Source organism: Sus scrofa, chromosome 1 (genome assembly GCF_054392235.1).
Source record: "Sus scrofa isolate SSC_HxYL_T2T_F1_AM1 chromosome 1, Sscrofa_HxYL_maternal_Yorkshire_Landrace_v2.0, whole genome shotgun sequence".
Lineage (NCBI taxonomy): Eukaryota > Metazoa > Chordata > Mammalia > Artiodactyla > Suidae > Sus > Sus scrofa.
Genome location: NC_139383.1, coordinates 9,556,772 through 9,577,339, shown reverse-complemented (window position 1 = coordinate 9,577,339; position 20,568 = coordinate 9,556,772). Strand labels below are relative to the sequence as shown.

General features: G+C 48.9%; 1 protein-coding gene and 1 long non-coding RNA gene across 6 annotated transcripts in view; one reads left to right on the top strand and one right to left on the bottom strand.

The window, feature by feature from the left end:
• Positions 1-20,568, top strand: part of ZDHHC14 (zinc finger DHHC-type palmitoyltransferase 14) — a 274,356-nt gene that overhangs the window by 75,558 nt on the left and 178,230 nt on the right. For 4 of the 5 annotated variants that reach the window (XM_021086474.2, XM_021086517.2, XM_021086493.2 and 1 more), the window contains exon 1: positions 19,320-19,722. The exons of the other annotated variant lie outside the window; for it this stretch is intronic. In XM_021086474.2, the coding sequence (XP_020942133.1) occupies positions 19,427-19,722 (296 nt within the window). In that variant the 5' untranslated portion in view covers positions 19,320-19,426. Of the gene's footprint in view, positions 1-19,319; positions 19,723-20,568 lie in introns of those variants that run through there. 5 annotated transcript variants of the gene reach the window in all.
• LOC146405920 (uncharacterized) lies at positions 1,656-8,081 on the bottom strand. The gene is made up of 2 exons (XR_014844229.1): positions 3,962-8,081; positions 1,656-2,595 (listed from the first exon to the last, which is right to left on the bottom strand). It is a non-coding gene; the product is annotated as an uncharacterized LOC146405920 (long non-coding RNA).

Here is a 20,568-nt window from a genome sequence, read left to right as displayed (position 1 = left end):
GCTAGGGGTCTAATCTGAGCTGCGGTTGAGGCCTATGCCACAGCCACAGCAACACCGTATCTGAGCTGCATCTGCAACCTACACTGCGGCTTGTGGCAATGCTGGATTTTTAACCTGCTAGCCAGGTCAGGGATTGAACCCGCATCAGCACGGAGCTTATGTTAGGTCCTTAACCCACTGAGCCACAAGGGGAACTCCCCTATATTGAAATTTTGGTTATTTTCTCTGGATTAATGGAGGAGTTATTTGATAGCACCTGCATGCCAAGCTGGTGTTTTATTAATTTGATATTTGATGCTGACATCATGTTTAAACGCTCTCTAAACCACAGCCTAAGCACAACATCGATTTCAGTTGGACCAGAAAGCGTCCTTTTGCGAGTGCCTGTGACAGCCTAGGAAGGATGCTGTTGGGTACTTTGGGCTGAAAACAGACCTCAGTTTAGGTGTCACGCATTTTAACGATCGTATTTATCGCAAATTGAAGAGCTTTGCCCAGGCCGTCTTTCCAGCTGCACATCTGTGGCCTCAGGTTTCCTGGGAGGTGCTGCCAGGCCACTTTGAAAGGCAGCAGAAAGCTTTTAGCAGTGAATTGAGCTGGCTGTTTACTGGAGTATCACTTTCATCCAAAGTTCCTGAAGCATTTCCCAGTCTGCACGGGCGGGCTGCAGGAGGACCCCAGGGTTTCTGATGGGCGCTCGTTGCAGCCACCTTGATCCTGACCTTGAAGACGCACCGGCAGACGCCCGCTACCACGCGGGCAGCAGAAGTGTGCCAGAGGCACCGTAAAGAGGGCAGAGTGCCCCACGAGCGGGTCCTAGGGGAGGAGAATGCACCTCAAGCCTGGAGGTCCCAGTGATGCTGGCTTTTTGCTTTGTGTTCTAGCTCCTGGAGGTGCAGTGAGGGGGCCCGGGGCCTGCGCAGGGGCGTCAGAGCTCGCGGCTTGCCCACTTCCCCGCTGCTCTTTTCTGCAGGACGTGGGTCACGTAGGGACCGTGGTGATCTGCTCCGTGAGGAACGGAACGTAATCTTTCTGCCAGTCAGCTGGGGATACAAGCGGCTCTTGTTAGAAAGAAAACGCCTGTGGAACACAGCCTTCTCCCTCAGATAAAGCAGTTCGTTTCAGACAGGGAATCAGAGAAACATGTTGGCCTATTGTGTGTCTGAGCGGAGCTCTCCCCGGCACTTATCTCAGTGTCAAATGACATTCTTTGATAGCTGCCACCACCAGTCCCCACCCCCTTCATCTGACTTGTAGGGAAAGAAGAGAATTAACTGCAGGCATCGGAGGAGGAACAGAGGAAATGAGAGTGCTGCTGGATTGGCCGTGGCTTGGTTTCATTCGGGTTCATTGCCGTTTGCAGGTTGCTGCTGCTGTTGTGAAAACACATCCTCTTCTGCTTCGGGAGGCGGCCTGCTGCTGGCGGACAGTGTCCTGATTTCTGCTTCCCAAGGAAGCCCTGCAGGCTGGGGCCCTGGGTTCTGAACGGAGGGCCTGGGTTAGGGCTTGAGCAAAGACCCATCCGCTGATGTCGATTCTGTTAGCCTTTTGATTTGTGACTAATCTCAAGGGCCTAAAAATACTCTCTTGATATTTTTCGGTTGACTTGCTTTAATGCAGGTGTCATATGTGTAGGTTGTGGTCCAGCGCCTCCCCCCCCCCCCCCCCCCCCCCGCTCATCCTGTCATTGAAAGAGCACTGGGTGGGGTGGCAAAGCCTGGCCCACAGCCTGGGTTCCCCGGAGTTGGTGCCCATGTGTATAAGTCCCCTACCCTGTGGAAACTTGGTTTTGGCAAAATGGGAAGGATGACTACCCAGAGTTGCTGGGGGGCATGCCATGATGCAATTTAAAACTCTTAAAACTGCTGAGAATTAAAGGCGAAGCATTGTCACCCCCCTCCTTGGCCATCTGCTTCTTCAGAGGACGGGAGTGGGTAGAGGAAGCCATCCATCCACATCAGCCTCCTCTTTAATCCCTTTTTTTTTTCTTTTTTGAAATTTGAAAATTTGCCAAGGGAGGAGGAGGTTGAAAAAGAATTTTACAATTATTTGGAACGTTTATTTAACCATTTTGCGTCTGTCATTCTCTAAATTGTGAAGTAACATTGTCATGAGTAATTTTTTTTTTTTTTTTTTTTTTTTTTTTTTTTTTTTTTATGATAGCTTTGTAGGGCTGCACTTGCAGCACATGAAGGTTCCCAGGCTAGGGGCTGAATTGGAGCTACAGCCACCGGCCTATGCCACAGCCATAGCAACGCCAGATCTGAGCTGTGTCTGTGACCTACACCACAGCTCACGGCAACGCCGGATCCTTAACCCACTGAGCGAGGCCAGGGATCGAACCAGCATCCTCATGGATACTAGTCAGATTCGTTTCCCCTGAGCCACGATGGGAACTCCAAAATCCCCCATTTCAAAGAATTCTGGAGAAAAAGTGTCCTGTAATGTTTTAAAATGGAAATAAAGCCTGCACTCTTCTCCCTTTGCTTGTCAGCCAGCAGGAATACATGGAAATTAAGGAAAGATATCATAGTATTCACTGGAATTCTTTTTTTTTTTTTTTTTTTTTTTGTCTTTTTGCCTTTTCTTGAGCCGCTCCCGTAGCATATGGAGGTTCCCAGGCTAGGGGTCCAATCGGAGCTGTAGCTGCCGGCCTACACCAGAGCCACAGCAACGCGGGATCCGAGCCACATCTGCGACCTACACCACAGCTCACGGCAACACCGGATCTTTAACCCACTGAGCAAGGCCAGGGTTCGAACCTGCAACCTCATGGTTCCTAGTCAGATTTGTTAACCACTGCGCCATGATGGGAACTCCTTCACTGGAATTTTTAAACACTGTTTCTCTTGGCTTTGTTTTGTTTGGTTTGGTTAAACCTGAATTATAGAGATGTGATTTTTTTCTGTCAGTTGCTAATAGATTTTCATGTCAAAGATTATGCCTGGAAGTGAATGGGCCTTGGCCCTGGGATCTCTCTGGGGTCTGACTCTGCTTGGATTCTGCGTTCTTGGTTTTCGTTGTCCGAGGTGGGTCTCTCCAGTGGTCACCACACGGCCCCTCCCTCGCCATCCCTGTCAGATGTACCAGTGAGGGAGGGACCCTTGGTGACAGAGCCTCAGCCTCCAATGCTGAGCTTTGACAGTTGGTGGCCTGGGGTTGGTGACAAAGATAAGCAAATTTGGACAAGTTAAAACACAAGACCAAAAAAACCAACTCATAAAACACTCGTGAGTACATCTGCTTGGACCGGCCTTGCAGGAAGGATGAATAGACAGTTGATATCTGTCTCCCGGCCCCCTACCCTGCACACTCAGGGCTGTACCTCCTCTTTCTGCAGTCAGTGTATTTGAGAGTCTGGTCATGGACATTTATGTATGTTTAGAGCAGTGTTTTTGTGGGGGGATAGATGGAAGGAGAGTTATTCAGGGTAATTCTATGTGATTGCTAACAAAAGTCCTTTTTTTTCCTCCTAGTTCCCGTGGCGATTTTTGTTGTTGTTACTGTGTAGCATTGATCTTGTGGGTTTTAATTAGACTCTGATAGTCCCTAGGAGCAGAGAGTGTTGTGATCCATTAGTTTCTTCTTTTATTTAATGTTTGTTGACAGTTGGACAACATCAAATGATAGAAAAACCTATTCTGTTGATATCTGTTATATTGCTTAATATCATAGCAGGAATATGAAAGGAAAAAAATTAGTAGTAAATGATTTTGCTTTTCTTTTTTCCTTTTGAAAATGTCAATCCAGGAGTTCCCGTCGTGGCTTAGCGATTAACGAAATGAATCTGACTAGGAACTATGAGGTTGCAGGTTCGATCCCTGGCCTTGCTCAGTGGGTTGGGGATCCGGCGTTGCTGTGAGCTGTGGTGTAGGTCATAGACGCGGCTCGGATCCCACATTGCTGTGACTCTGGCGTAGGCTGGTGGCTATGGCTCCGATTGGACTGATAGCCTGGGAACCTCCATATGCCTAGGTTGTGCCCTGGAAAAAGACAAAAAAAAAAAAAAAAAAAAAAAAAAGGAAACGTCAATCCAGAATTCTTTAGGATTACCTAGTAAAATGCTGGTTTCTAGAATTCACAAGTGTGGAGAGACCGCAGAGGTTCTCCGTCTGTGGCCCTGAGCCTGGGGGAGGCTGAGAGTGGTGGGGTTACTGCAGGGGGACAAGAATTCCACAGTCTGTAAACACTAAGTAGATACCTTATGCATGTACATGTGCTGTTACATTTTTTCAAGTGCGCATAGATCCTTTTGTGATGAATAAAGCAAATTCAATTTGAAAGCACTACTAAATTCATGATAGCCTTCTATAATTGTGTATTTTCTCAATAATCAAAAGGTATAAAACACAACTACTACCATATGGAGATACATAATTTCTTAACGTTTAAAAAAACAGTTCCAGAGTTCCTGCTATGGTGCAACAGGAAGCTCGGCGTCTTGGGAGGGCTGGGATGCAGGTTCGATCCCCAGTGGGGCACAGTGGGTTGAGGATCCAGCGTTGCTGCAGCTTCAGCTTAGGTTGCAACCTCGGTTCAGATCTGATCCCTGGCCTGGGAACTCCATATGCCACGGGGCAGCCAAAAAAGAAAACCCCAAAACCAAACAAAGCAGTTCCTATCCTTGAAATAGTCAGGAACCACAATTCTGAACTGTTTATCAGAGTAGTGTTGATCCATATATAAACCTAGGGATATGTAGAATAAAGGCATTTCTCCAAAGGTGAATATGGAAAGAACTTTCTGGAAAACAAGAGTTCCTGCTGTGGCACAGTGGGTTAAGGATCCACTGTTGCCACAGCTGTGTTAAGGTCACAGTAGCAATTCAGATTGGATCCCTGGCCCAGGATATGCCATGGGTGTGGCAAAACAAACTTTCTGGAAAACAAATTGTTGCCATTCATTACACTGTAGTAAGCGTGCCTTCCAGCTCCTGCTGTTTCTGGATGACAGCACCCTTAACGACAGTTTGATGGTGGCACGAAGCCTTATAAGCAGAAAGAGTTAGTCTCTCCTTGGGTCTCCCTGACTCCCTTCGCTGGCAGCAAATTTTCCCAAGTGTTAGGAGGGAGACAAGTTCCTTATTTCTCTGGTGGTAACTGGAAGTCTGGAAATTTTGTTGAAGGAGCAAAATGCATTACAGAAGAATCAGATACCTTCCATTTGATGGCAGGGACGTTTGGCCGGGTTTTGGCCATGTCTAGGGGTCACTCCCCAATGCCGGCTGCTCATCAGCTGATGCTGGAAGGTCGCGGTTTCTGGGGTGCTTGGGGCAGAGGCAGCTGAAGAGACGCTTGGGGTTGGGGCCTCCAGAGTGAGTGAGCCCAGAGAGCCTGGCAGGGGTCAGTCCCCAAGTGGGTGCCAAGGTATCCAGGAGAGGGGCACAGGTAATGGGTGAGGCCTCTGGGTTGATCTGTCACCATAGAGCCGTGACGTCTTTTAAAAAGACATCTCCTGTGTCCACCTCTCCGCATGTCACTGTTGATACCCCCATGGCAATTCTTTTTTTTTTTTTTTTTTTTTTTTGTCTTTTTGCTATTTCTTGGGCCGCTCCCGCGGCATATGGAGGTTCCCAGGCTAGAGGTTGAATCGGAGCTGTAGCCACCGGCCTACGCCACAGCCACAGCAACGCGGGATCCGAGCCGCGTCTGCAACCTACACCACAGCTCACGGCAATGCCGGATCGTTAACCCACTGAGCAAGGGCAGGGACGGAACCCGCAACCTCATGGTTCCTAGTCAGATTCATTAACCACTGCACCACGACGGGAACTCCCCATGGCAATTCTTGAATTCCTATGCTGAGGAGTTTTGAAGAAGCTTGCTACTTGAGGAGTAAAAGCAGCAAACTCTCTGAATTGGGCAGGAATCATTTAGAGATCATCCGGTGCAGTTTCCCACCCTGGGCAGAAATCCTGCCGTAGAAAGAAATTCCTAGAAGTCAGGAGTCAAGCGTTCTGGACCAGGAGTTCCCTCTGTGGTGCAGTGGGTTAAGAACCTGACTGCAACGTCTTGGGTTGCTACGGAGCCGCTGGTTCGATCCCCGACCCAGTTCAGTGGCTTTAAAGGACCCAGCATAGGTTGAAGCTTGGCTCAGATTCAGTGCCCCAGCTCAGGAACTTCCATATGCCGCTGGTGAGGCCATTTAAAAAAAAAAAAGAATTCTGGATCAGTAGGAATGAAGAGTGGCTAGTTGTCCCTGTACCCTTGAGTTACATGGAGGCAGAAAACAACGTGACTAAAACCATAACTAAAACACGGGCAAGCACGTTCCATGTGCTTATGGCCTGGGAGGCCTTAGTAAAAATGAGCTGTCGGGGGGGGATTCAAAGAGGAGGGTCAGGTGAGCACTGGGCAGCCTGGAGGACTTGCTGGGGGTCTTCTGACCATGGTTTGCTGGTCAGTTGTTTCTCTCTGTCAGCAGACGTTGGTAACAACAGGAGGTAGACAAGTAATTCCTGTGTCTATTTTTTCCTGTTTGGACAATGGATAAAATGTGCATGTGCTCAAGAAAGCCCCTTTCCTGACTGCTGGCTGCAGTGATTGGCTCAGCAAGAAGCCAAGAGCTGGTTAAAAACAAGGCGCAGGCAGTTTTTAGCGGCGATTCTGATGTCATTGCTTTTTGCACTTTTGCTTTTGGAATCTGAAACAACACACGCATTCCGGGGGCCTGGGAGGTTCCCAGGTGGCCGCCGCCATGCCCCCTGTCTCACCGACTCCCATTAAGCTGTGGAAGGGGGTCCAGGCTTCTAACCTACATGGGGTCTTTCTAGGGAAAGAGCCACTTTGGGGCAGAGTCTCCTGGGCCTTTGTGAGTACAGTTGGTACAACCTTCTCTTCCTCCTGTTGAATAATGTCCCTTGAAAGGAACATTAGCATACAGTTAGAGCAAGAGGGAGGAATCAGACGGCTTACTGTGGGCTTTGAAACTTGGCTTTCCTGAACTCATGGTACCTGCACTTACCAGCCCTGGTCCATTGCACACGCCATCCTCATGGCAAAGGCATTTGGGTTGGTAAAAAGCATGCTCCCTAGCCAAACTCCCTAGTTTCGAGTTGTTTCGATAAAAGCAGCCATATTTTGGGTTAGGGTCTTTAAGTTGGAGGCCCCATCCTCACCCCCAGGGATGCATTTTCCTCCTGGAGAGGAAATAGAAAATACAAAGTTACCTGTAGTAGTTTGGGAATGTGCGCACCAAGGGCAGTGCCTCTTCCAGGTCTGAGGGCACACAGGGGGCACTGACCACAGCTGGGCACCTCCCTGCTGTGAGGAGGGATAAGGAGGAGGCCAGAGGCCGAAGGACAGAGAGGAGCTGTGTGGGTGGGCAAGCAGCTTCTCAGCCAGCCGTCCAGTGACGCTCTTCCGCCCTCTGAAGAAGACACTGGGACATGCAGTTCCAGCACTTTCCAGCCAGCTTCTGTGTGCATGGTAAGGCCAGGGCTTCCTGAGTTAGCCACTGTCGGAAGCACCCGTGGGTGCGCTGGGCCCTGCAGGAGACCGAGTGGTCTGGGTCTCAAGATCTTCACATAGTGAGCCTGCCACTGATCTCAGATAATTTTCATGCTTTAGAAAACATTGTAAGAACTCTGTTGTGTTGGGTCCCAGTCCAGCAGGTGACATGGCACCAAGGCAGCTTTGGGGGTCATGGGCAGCCCAGTTTCCATTGATTCCCCCCCCCCCCATTACAGCACTGCTCACAACAGCCAGGTATGGAAACAACCTAAATATCCATCAGTAGATGACTGAATTTTTAAAATGCGGTATATACATACACTGGAATATTATCCAGCCTTTAAAAAGGGGGAAATCTTAAAGTTCCCGTTGTGGCGCAGTGGTTAACAAATCCAACTAGGAACCATGAGGTTGCAGGTTCAATCCCTGGCCTTGCTCAGTGGGTTAAGGATCCAGTGTTGCCTCGAGCTGTGGTGTAGGTTGCAGACGCGGCTCGGATCCCGCGTTGCTGTGGCTCTGGCGTAGGCCGGCAGCTGTAGCTCAGATTCAACCTCTAGCCTGGGAACCTCCATATGCTGCGGGTGTGGCCCTAGAAAAGGCAATAAATAAATAAAATAAATAAAATAAAAAGGAGGAAATCTTACCATATGCAACAACACGGATGACCCTGGAGGACATGAGACTAAGTGAAGGAAGCCAGACACAGAGGGCCAATACTGCACGATCCCGCCTATATGAGGAAGCTGAAGCCGTCAGCCTCATAGAAGCAGAGAATAGAATGGTGGTTGCCAGGGGCTGGAAGGAATGGGAAAGGGGCCGTTGCTGTTAACGGGTCTAAAGGTTCAGTTGTGCAAGATCCGCCAAACCCCAGTGCCTGCAGTTCACAGAGCTGGAGGGTACACTTCAGGATGTGTCGAGAGAATAGGTCTCCTCTTAGGGTTCTCATTACAGTTTTTTTTTTAAAAAGAGCAAAAAAAAAAAAAAAAAAAGTGAGAAAGATGCAACTTAGTAGAGTCATGACTTTAATAAATCTTCTCCGAGCTTAGGATTAGTGTCTTCCTCTTCACTCTCCTGTGCAGTGAGTTTCTGGGTTTTTCTACCACCAGGTAAAGTCAGCTCCTTCTCCTATTCATCTTAAATTTACCTCCTTCACTTCAAAGGGGTCTCCTTAGCGCTGCGGCTTCGGAGGAGGACGCAGGCAGCCCCTGGTGACTTGCCTGTGCTCTTCCTACCATGTTCTGTCCTGGCGCTCACGACAGCTTTCCACCAGGTGACCGCTGGTGTTACGTGTGCCGTGGTGGCTCTTGGAGAATTTCAACAGCAAAATGACCTCCAAGCCATAAGCTTGGATTATGTTCTGACTTCATTTTTCTTTCTGTTTGTTGCTGTTACTCTGTCTTCTGTCATATCAGGAAGAGAAGCAGAGCAGTCTCTTGTTCCCGGAGCTTTTACTGACAAGGTGCAGATTTCCAGGGCTTTTTATAAATGTCTGGCTCTTTCTGGTGAGGGAAAGACGCTTTATAGTCTCTTGGTTTTCCTTTTTCTTTTTTAAATTGAAGCATAGTTGATGTACAGTGTTTTGTTAGTTTCGGATGTACAGCAAAGTGATTCAGTTCTATATATACATTTTTTTCAGATTCTTTTCTATTATAGGTTATTTCAAGATGTTGACTATAGTTCCCTGTGCTATACAGTAAGTCCTTATTGTTTGTATGTTCTATATATACTAGCGGGTATCTGTTAATCCCATATTCTTAATTTACCCCTTCTCCCATCCCCTTTAGTAGCAAGTTTGCTTTGTATGTTTGAGAGTATTTTGTAAATAAATTTATCTTGTATTTTAGATTCCACATATACGTGATATATTTGTCTTTCTCTGAGTTACTTCACTTAGTATGATAATTTCTGTCTATCCATGTTGTTGCAAATGACAATATTTCATTCTTTTTAAGGCTACTGTTCCATCGTGCACACACACACACACACACACACACTACATCTTCTTTATCCATTCATCCATTCATCCATGGGCTCTTAGGTTGCTTCCATGTCTTGGCTATTGTGAATAGTGCTGCAATGAACATCGTGGTTCATGTATCTTTTCAAATTAGAGTTTTCATTGCTGGATCCTATGGTAATTCTATTTTTAGTACTTTCTGGACCCTCCATACTGTTCTCCATGGTGGCTGCACCAATCTACGTTCCCACCAACAGTGTAGGAAGGTTCCCTTTTCTCCACACCCTTTCCGACACTTATTGTTTGTCGACTTTTTGATGATGGCCATTCTGAATGGTATGAGGTGATACCTCATGGTAGTTTTGTATATTCTCTGGCTTCTAAAGCTTTCTTGGAAAACCTCTTTGGAGGATTAAGCATATTCTTGCTTTGCTGAACATGATAATTCTCAGAAACAACACTGGTTGTATTTATAAATCTGCCTCTAGATATTTGCTATCTAAACCTGCCCCTCACAAAGTGGGAAAAGAAGATGAGGCACAGAGTTTGAAGTACCAGGCTGGTCCTCTAAGTCCGATTCTGTTTTGGGGGCATCAGCTCCCAGATTTGAGCTGGAGTCACTCACTGTGAAGTGCCAGATGTGTGTTATGCAGTATAGATTTGATTGGTGCTGTTTTCATTGTGTAATTGTGACTGTCACACAATTACTAAGAGGAAAACGGTTCAATCTCCTTGCTACTGAACTTGCCTGAAATCCCACGAAGACGGTTGATGCTGGGTAGTAGCATCTTTCTCAGAGTGAGCCTTGCGGCAGCTGAGTTGTGAACAGGTGCCCGTTAGAGGAGAGGACATTCATTACTGTATTAGTCATTCGAGATGCAGACACACACAAGAGCACGTGAAATGGCAGCAGATTAGGTCCTTCAGTGGAATACCTGAGAGGATGAGAAAACAGAGGACGTCATAGCCCCCCGTTATCTCTTTGGTGTTTGGAATTTGGCATAAGTACGGAGGTGGACCACTGGAAATTGTTTCTCAAGCCCACAACCTTGCTCTTAGACTATTGAGTCTTGATAGTGAGTTTGGATAGCTACTCTTGAGTATGGAGAGTGACGGCTTAACTACACTCCTCCCCTGCCCCGCCCAGCACCTCACCAGAATAGTTATTGACCCTAGAGGCAGAATGAGTCAGAAAGGGAACAATCCGCTGGATCCATGCAGCCTCCCGCTCTAGCTTCTTCCAGGTGAAGGGGGCCACTTGGAGGCACGTGCTCTTAGACGTAAAATGATCCTGATCGTTGCTGGAGGTTGTCTCTGTCCCCAACCGCCCTCCACCATAGCTTTTATTGATCCGATTAAAAAAAAAAAAAAACCACTAATGATAAAACGTTAAAAAACATAGTAAACAAAGGTTTTTTTTCAAGTAGTAGAAGCGTTCTCAGCTCTTGCAAAGACCACAACCTAGAATATTGTTTGTATGTGTGTTTTAACACATATGCTTTTGTAACTTGTCCCCAAACTATTTATATATGCTGAATAACTCCTTTCACCTTTCAAATAACTCATTTTTTTACCCTCTTCCACTCCTGTGACTATATATAATTCATTCAGACCAGGAATTATTAACTTTTTTCTCCCAATTAGATATTCCACTTCTCAGTTTTGTACCTAGTATGTTCAGTAAATATATTCACTGATTTAATGACAATGTCTCTTCTTCAAATTATTGTCATAACTTCTGAGGTTGATTTTAGAGTAAACGTACGTGACACCATCAGTTGTCCAAATTCACTGTTTTTTCCTCTTACTGTAGATGAAGATTTAGGAAAGATAACCACATTTGCTTTTCCTGCCTATTCGAAACAAATTTTGCCGTAGTACCTCATGCCTCCCCCCCTTTTTAGGGCTGCACCTGTGGCATATGGAAGTTCCCAAGCCAGGGGTCAAATTGGAGCTGTAGCTGCTGGTCTTCACCCCATCCAGAGCCACACGGGATCCAGGCCGTGTCTGGGACCTACACCACAGCTCACGGTAATGCCAGAACCTTGACCCACTGAGCAAGGCCAGGGATCGAACCTGTGTGCTCATGGACACCAGTCTGGTTCGTTTCTGCTGCGCCACAATGGGAACTCCTCTCATGGCTCTTTTGATTGACATGGTTCTGCTGGGTTGTTTGGGGTTTCAGCCTGATATTGATGGGCCGGAAGCCTGTGGCATCTTCACGTGTGTGGGCGACTCCTGTGTGGTCATGAACTGGAGTGGCTGGAGGCCTCTGCACATAGCCTCCCCACGCGGCTCGCCTCGGCATCCCCGCGGCTCTGTGGTCTTGGACGGTCAGACTCCAGAGGCAGCATTCTAAGGCACCAAGGCTAAAGCAGCCAGACTTCTCATGAGCTAGCCTTGGAGATCCCAGCTCAGCACTTCTGTCACATTTTCATGGTCTGACAAGTCAGTAAGACGGGCCCAGGTTCACGGGCAGGGAGGTCTGGCTTTCTCTCTCAATGGCAAAGGGCAGCAAAGAGTTTGCACCCATCTTTAATCTGCCACATGACACAGTAAAAAGCAGCAGTTAAAAAACACTGTAGTGATCACTTACTGGGTTGGAGCAGGTAACGGAGAGAGACTTCCTGTTTGTTCTGGAAAAGCACACTTCTCGCATTGTGCCCTGAAAGTTTTGGTTGTGGTGACTTAGATCATGCCTACCTGTCATGCGCTGAGTAGGTGCCTGCTTTAAAGCTGACACCAGCACGTCAGTTCTTAGGTCCTGACTCACCGTTATTCGTGAGAGCCTTTCTGAGAATTACCTCCTTGAGAACAGAACGTCTAGGGGGCAGAATGCAGTAAAAATGTCCAAGCCTATTGAGACAACAACCTCCCCCATAACCACACATTTTCCCCGGAACCACGGACATTCTGAGATGAAATAAAACAGGCTAGTTAGAGCCCTTCTTTCTAGGAGGCACCGCTTTAAACCATGCTATCCGGAGAGTCAGCCTTGTGCTATTTAGACAGAGAGAGTAAGAGAAATAGAAATCTCACAAGGTTGAACTTTCCTAAGGTGGTATGAGGCTGTTGTTAGAGATTTAATGTACTGGAGTTCCCGTTGTGGCTCAGCAGTAATGAACCCGACTAGTATCCATGAGGACCTGAGTTTGATCCCTGGCCTGGATCAGTGGGTTACGAATCCGGTGTTGCTGTGAGCTGTGGTGTAGATTGCAGACATGGCTTGGATCCCACGTTGCTGTGGCTGCGGTGTAGGCTGGCAGCTGCAGCTCTGATTCAGTCCCTAGCCTGGGAACTTCCATATGCTGCATGTGCACCCTAAAAAGCCAAAAAAAAAAAAAAAAAAAAAGTAATATGCTAAGATTTTCTGTCCCTGAGGGCAAATTGGCCTCTGTGTCTCAGTCTTTCTCCAACAGCCTGAGTTGGGCCTTTAGGCTTGTTTGCCCTGGCCTGGTCCACCCCCACTCTGGGCCTGCTCACAGCTCTCTCAGGGAGAGCTGGGCAAGGATCTGCAGCCTCTGGGCTGCCGGCTCCCATCTACCTGTGTGAGCTGGGTCTGCCAGTATTACTGGTTCCCACGGCAACCCAGGGCCTCCAGTTCATGCCCAGCTCTTGGGATACCTCGGTGTCCAGTGTTCAGTCCCACCTGCCCCATGATAGCACCGTCCACCTCGAGGGATCCCGTTCCTGAGGCCTCATCACAGCTGCATCCCCAGGCTGGGCCTGCACCTGGCACACTGTAGCCATTCAGGCAGTATTTGCTGATTAAGTAGTCAAAAGCTGTAAGTAGTAAGAAGTCACATCTGTGCTTTTTAAAAATATCGAATTAGTTACAAAAACTGAAATAGGGACCTTTCAGCTAAAACTCAAGTGTTTTGACTTTTCCTGGAAAAAAGATGAAAACCTGGCAATCCTGGGCCTGACAGGCCAGCAATTGTTGGGATCTGTGCACTGGCTTTTGCAGATGGAAAACTTCAGAAAAGTACCCTAAATGCATTTATCGATTCCCTGAGAAATTTTTAAGACACCTTAGAGTTGGATGCATTGTATCACTGCAGACGCATGTTGTAGAGTTTCTTTCCTAGTAATGAACCCAGTGGAAGGAATTGGGCCAGAGATAAAATAAAATGTTTTTAGAAAGCGAAAGTAATAGAGCAGCATGTTTGGGCAGTAAAGGGTATATGCACACTCAGATCCTGGTGACGTGCAAGTGAGCGTAGGCTGGTGACGTTTGCAAGCTGAAGAGTTCTTTCGGAGGACAGCTCCTCAGGCCCTGCCGGGGAGCTGGGGGAGCAGGCCTCACTCGCCTTTGGTCATTAATGGTGGGTTGTCCCCCCAGAGACATGGAGGCCTTGCGGTGAGAAGAGTGTTGCTTTCCTTTCTGCGGCTCTCTGGTCTGATCCAGCACCTGACACCAGGCAGCCCCCAGGCCCTCGGAATCTTCCCAGACCTAATTTCAGGCTCAGATTCGTGTGTCCCCAGGCCCCGGATTCTGACTCGAATTGTCTGGAGTGGGGTCCAGGAACCTGCTTCCATGCTCTTCGGAGCTTGGGCCCCGCAGGAGGCTCTCTGCAATGTGTTTGTGAGATGAACAAACTGCTAAGACCTGCGAGGAATTTAGCCTTCAATATGGTCTGCTGGTCTAGAGTTCTGGCATTTTCCAGTGATTTCTGGGCCTGCTGGACCCCTGGCCACTGAGCCTCCCGCTCCTGCAGACCCTGCCCCCCTGCCCCCGACACCCCTGCTTCTCCCCTGGGGCTCTTGGGGGACCCGAGGTTTAACTCGGCACAACGGGCCCCTGCCGAGGGGTTGCAGCACCTGCTCGTTAGCAGGTTTGCGCTGGTTAAGGCTGGCCCATGAGAAGGGAGAGGTTATCACAGGAGGGAGCTATTTAAAATGAAGAGTTTGAGGGCTCGAAGTAGCGGGGGAAACGGCTGCTTTTGTGCAGAAAACTGAACTGTCTGGTTGAGCACAGTGGTTACAAAACACCCGGGGAGAGAAGATGGTCCCGGAAGCCGGAGGAGGGGAAGGAAACCAAAGTTTGATCCTTTCAGCCTTTGAAGCTGGCCCTTCCGAGCCCCTGCTGCCCATATTCAGTGGCCAGACCCAGGAGGGCTGGTCTCAAAGGTGCTCGGAGACCCTCTGAGACCCTCTGAGTCTATTTCCTCGTCTGGAAAATGGGCCTTATGGCAGCACCTCCCTCACGGATCAATGAAATGCTGCAGATGCAGCTCAGCACGGGGCTGTTATTCTTCTTATCAGAGGAGGCACGTGGGATTCCCGCAGGTGGGATGGGCACCCCCGGGCACAGATAGAGCCCTACCATCATGGTCCGGCTTGCTCTGCCACCAGCCGAGGAGCCTCTGGTCAGGGTGGCTCCTGCTGCAGCCGGCTGTAGGGGTGGCGGGGCCTGAGGAGCCCCCTGACTGGTGGTGGCCAACAGTGTGGCGGCAGCCTGGACAGGAGTTTGTATCGCATGGCTGCTGGCTGGTCAGCCTGGGAGGGGTCCAGGGGAAGTTCATACGGGCTTCCCCTGCCGAGGAGAGCATCCATCCGGGCCGTGATGGCCCTTCACGCAGTGTTTATGAAATAACTGTGTGTTTCCAGGTCTAAGAACTGCGATTCCTCCCTTGACCTCAGACTCTCCTGCTTGACCCAGCAAGTAAGTGGAGTGGAGGCTTTGCTTCTGGGAGTAGACAACTCGCAGTATCAGTGCCAGAATCCACATTAACTGTGTGAATTCAAAAAAAAAAAAAAAAAAGCAAAAAACCGTCTATCTAGTGGTGATTTTATTCTCTCGTCATTCCACCTGTTTGCTTGATGGTACTTTTCTAGGAAAGGCAATCGGAAATGTGTTTTAGCGGTAGTGTGTTTCACAAACTTATTACAGAAAAGTGATGAAGGGGCTAATTGGAGAGGCACTTAGACAGCCCTTACAGGTGTATAACAGGGCAGCTATGCTCTTAGGAACTTTTCAAGTTTTCCAGCGTTTAGTGAACCAGGTGCGGACGAAACAAGTGCCAAATTTCTATCTGGCAGTGTTGATGGGAGGGGCTCTGCTGGACCATCTCATGCTGTGCAGCTTTTCCGAATCAAATTAATATTTGGTGCTTTGGAAAGCAAAGATAGCAAAATGATTGGTGCTTTTGAAAACCTGTGGCTCATTTAAAGATTCGTATTCATTTTTTATTTTTGAATATATTTTTAAGAATCCATACGTGTAGAAACTCCTCCAAATCATTTGTGTTTTGTTTTCCTTGGCTTGTATTTAGGAAGTTTCTTATATTTTTTTCCAATACATATATTTTTCTTTTAAATTTATAAGAAAAAACTTATTTGGCTAAACAGTCCATATGAAGCAGACAGTGGCAAAAATGGATTATCGTAAAGATGTAATTCCAAATAATTGCTTGAATTTTTTTTTTTTAATCTATTTCAGGCCCATATGGAACCACAGCCTAACTCTGGTTCATACAGCTATAATGTTTATTTACATTTAGGAAGTTCTAGCACTGTCTTATGGCTCTAAGATCTTTGTCATTTATTTATATTGTGCAATAAAAAAGGAAGACAGACTTTTTCTTTTCATTAATACATTAGGAGTTTTATCATATTGTTTTGTGAATGATGTTAACTTTCTTTTTTTTCTTCTTGGGGCCGCACCGGAGGCATATGGAAGTTCCCAGGCTAGGGGTCGAATAGGAGCTGCAGCTGTTGGCCTATGCCACAGCCACAGCCACTCGGGATCCAAACCCTGTCTGTGACCTACACCACAGCTCACAGTAACACTGGATCCTTAACCCACTGAGTGAAGCCAGGGATCGAACCTGAATCCTCATGGTTCCTAGTCTGGTTGGTTTCCCCTGAGCCACAGTGGGAACTCCCACTTTCTTTTGACATAGGCAGAATAATGAGCAGTTCCTACTGGGTTTTGGTGCATGATTTTTATCTTACTAGACTTTAATTAAATAGCCTTTGCTGTTCAGTTAGTATGTCTATTTGCCTCAATTTGACTTTAACATGGAGCGCCTAGGTAATTAAACCCGCTCACTGACACAGGAATGAAAAAGTCCTAATTTAGGAGCATGTCACTAGACAACTTTGCGTGCAACTTGGAGAACCTTGCTCAGGAGTTTGCGGAACATTAGGTCTTCAGTAGTCGTCACGATTAAGGAAAGTCAGACGGGAGTTCCCACGGTGGCTCAGCAGTAACGAACCCGACTCGCAGCCATGAGGATGCGGATTTGATCCCTGGCCTCGCTCAGTGGGTGAAGGAGCCCATGGTGCTGTGAGCTGCGGTGTAGGTCGCAGATGCGGCTCAGATCTGGCGTGGCTGTGGCTGTGGTTGTGGCTGGTAGCTGCAGTTCCGACTGGACCCCTAGCCTGGGAACTTCCATATGCCACAGGTGGGGCCTTAAAAACCAAAAGAAAAAAAAAAAAAGGAAAACGAAAAGTTGGATGGTCACAAAATTTGTATTATTATGTATTATTTGATAGTATATATGGAGGTTATGAGGCAAAGTAATAAAATCATCCCTCATAGATCCACCGTACGTGAGATTGCACAGGGCGGGCCTAAGCGGGCCCTTAACTGTCCCCTCCCAGCCCAGAGGAGCCCTGGAACCTCAGGGGATGGAAAGATGGAGAATTGCTGTGATGCCAGCATGAATCTGGTAAAGCAGGGCTTTCCCTCTCCAGGAGTCAAAGCAGACAGACCCTCTTCCAGTTAGACTCTGCTCACGAAAGGAGGAGAGAAAAGGAGACCCGACCCGAATTATCCAGGGGGCGGGGGCTTGGTTTGCTGCCAGGAGTGTGTGCAGAGGCTGCTGGTTCACTGGCTCCCCTGGACCTCAGACAGGCAGGGCCCGAGCCTCCTCCACTTGCTTCGGGGTCTGGAGGGAGCTTCGCGAAGCTGATGCTTCAGCAGTGTGGGGTTCACCTCTTGATTCCTTCTCTGCCTCTGGCGGAGGCTGCTGTGAGAGCACACGGACCACTTTAAGGGTGATGGGCTGCTGTGTTCCGCGTGTGCCAAGTGTGGGCTTGGAGAGGCCCTGAGGAACAGGAGAATTTTGTCACGGAGGCTCTTCCACGCTGCCTTCCCATGGTGGCACCAGGTGGCAGAGACTCTCGGTCGGGTTCAGGATCGACCTTCGATTCCTCTGGATGGCAAACCTGCTCATGGCTGCACCAGGCCTGCCACCCCGCTCTGGTGCCCAAGGTCTGCTTCTCCTTGGATCGGATGCTCTTGAAGACCCTCCGAGGAAAACGGTTTTAAGAAAAGCGCTCTCCAAGGCTAGTTGTCCTGTCCTTGGGCACAGTGGCACCACTGAGAGCAGAAATAGCACTTCCTTGGTGTTCTGATGCTGCATCAGATACTCACATGCACAAGTTACATGTTTGAATAGGCATCCCCGTCATTTTTATGTGATAAAATAGACAGGTTTCATATTTTAAAAAGGTGTAAGTGGTATATATTCTTTGTGTGTGTGTCTTTTTTTGGGGGTTGGGGGGCACCCGCCGCATATAGAAGTTCCCAGGCTAGGGATCAAATCAGAGCTGTAGCTGCCAGCCTACACCACAGAAACGCCAGATCCAAGCCGCATCTGCGACCTATACCACAGCTCACAGCAACACTGGATCCTTCACCCACTGAGCGAGGCCAGGGATGGAACCTGCATCCTCATGGATACTAGTTGGGTTCATTGCAGGAACTCCGATGTTATATATTCTTTATTCTCCAACCTTGAAAATAAAAGTGTTATGGGGGTTTAAAATAAAATTTGTTTTGCACTGTTTATTTTTGTGTTATTTTGTTCCGAGAGATAGAGAACCTTTCGATTATCTATGTAGATAGAAGCAGGCATGATTTTCTATTCTAGCCTGGAGCTAACCTCTGTCAGCTGCAAAACCCCCTCCAGCTCTGATGTTCTTCATATCCTTACATGTTTCAACACTCCCACCATTTTTTCCCAGGTAAAACATGGCAAGAGCATTGATATTTTTATTGCATTTCATCTAAATAACCTCTGGAAATGTGAAGTCATGCTTTCTGTAGATGAGCAACTTGTGTTTCTTAAGGGAGTGTTTTTATCTTATTTTTTTTTCTTCTTTCCTCTGAATGTCTACACAGGAAATGGACGGTTAATGAGAGAGTGGCTGAGGGGCTATGAATGGATTGTCTCCACATGCGGGGTAACCAGGTGTACACTGAAGTAGGTGCTGCTCAACACCGGGCCCTGCCCATCTTCCTGGCCTCGCGCCCACGCCCCGTGGGCCCTCTGCCCTAATGAGCTGCTGTTCGGGTCGCTGTGCTGTGGACACGAGCGCCTCCTCACGTAGCTGACATGGTTCCCACACCTAGAATTGTTTCCGCCGTTACTTTCTTTTTCCCTTTCTGCCCAAACTCTACCACCCGCACTTGTAGAAATTTCCCTTTAGTCATTACACCCAACACAAATGTCACTTCCTCCAGGCAGTTCTCCAGTTGGGAGTGATACTCATTTATTATCTATTTTTTGCACCATTTCTAGCGTTGCTAGTACCCAGTGTTTGGAATTGCTGTTACCAGTCCGTCATCTGTCTGTATCCGTCTCGCCTATCAATTAGCGATCTATCAATCATCCATCAATTATCTATCTAGCTGTCATCTCTCTCCCTTTCATTAGATCATAAGCAACTTGAGGTTCGTAGCTTGGTCCTGAAGAGAGAGGTCCTTGATTCAAGGGTGGGGCTGAGGTCAGAGCATGGGGCCAGGACAGGGCTGTGTCCAGTCCCAGGGTCTCCAGGGAGCTGCTCTGGCTTATCATCCAGGTAAAAGCACCAGGCCTGCGGTGACCTGGGGCGGGGCAGGGGGTGCAGAGGCAGGCGGAACCCAGGTCCACAGCGCGTGGGACCAGCCGGGCTGTGTTGGGAGCAACACTCCGGTGTGGGAAGGAGCGGGTGACCCGGCGTCCCGGCGCTGGCGGCCTCGTGGCCCGCCCCTTGGGGCAGCTCAGGGCGTTGGGGGCTCCCGTCCATGCCCGGCCAGGGCTCCCCTGCGCCCAGCAGCTGCCTCTCAGCTGCGGCTCCCGGAGGCTTGGTCTGCGCTGGGCGAGGGGCTGGGGTTGCAGCCGAGGCTCCGCATCCGCTCTTCGCCTTCCCCGGCCGTGGGGCTTCTGAGAGCTCGGGCCCCGCATGGTCCTTGGAGCCTCTGTCCCGCTGTTACGTTTGTTCAGCTGGACCAGCACGTTCGTCTCTAAGATGGACTGTCACCGCTCATCACCGCACCTCACTGCTCGTCACCATGATACCTGACGAGTCCTCAGGTTGCAGGTACGGCTCTGAGCCCCCTCGTCAAGGAGGAAACCGTTTCATTCCTTCTGCCTGTCTCCTGCTTGCTCAGTCATGCATTTATTTTCACTCACGATAAGGCCTCAGTAGGTGGGGATCTCAGTAGGAGTGAGGTATGGTCCTGGGGCATCCCTTGAGCCATCCCCCAGGCTCTGCCCTCCACGGATGGTCTCTGGCACCCTCCTTGGCCCCCGCCCCGGTTGAGACCCTTCACTGATCCCCCCCAGGCCCTGGGTGATGGGAGGGCAACTGGCCTTGCAACTGAGAGCAGGTTATGTATCTGGGTTCAGGGGTGCTGCCCCCGCTTCCAGGCCACTGGGCCGGAGGATCCCTGCAGTGTTTCCGCTTCCTGTGGGCACCTGCTGTGGTACTTCATAGATTATGGACATGGTCCGAAAAGCCAGAGGAGCCTGCAAGAGGCCAGATTCTGTGTGAGGGGCCGGGGTCGTGGCCACATGGTATTCACTCTCTGTCAAGGAGGTGGTCATTGAACAAGTTAGGAGGCAAGGCTATAATTATGAGTCGCAATAGGAATCACTGCAAATGTAACAAGATGCTCTAAGAGAAGAGCTGGGGGCTGGGCTCCGGAGTCCCCCAGGCCCTTCCAGAGAGGTGATATCATTTAAACTGGGCTCTCAAGGAGGAGAAGGGCTGTGTGTGTGGAGTTGGGGGTGTTCCAGGCTGGGGGGGTGCACACCATGGGTACAGGAAGGGGTGACAGGACCATGGGCTGGAGCTCAGGGCCTTGGGGTGGCCATGGGAGAAGATGCTCATCAGAGAAGGCCTTGTGGGCCGTGCTGGGGAGTCTGAGTTTTATCTTATGTAGGA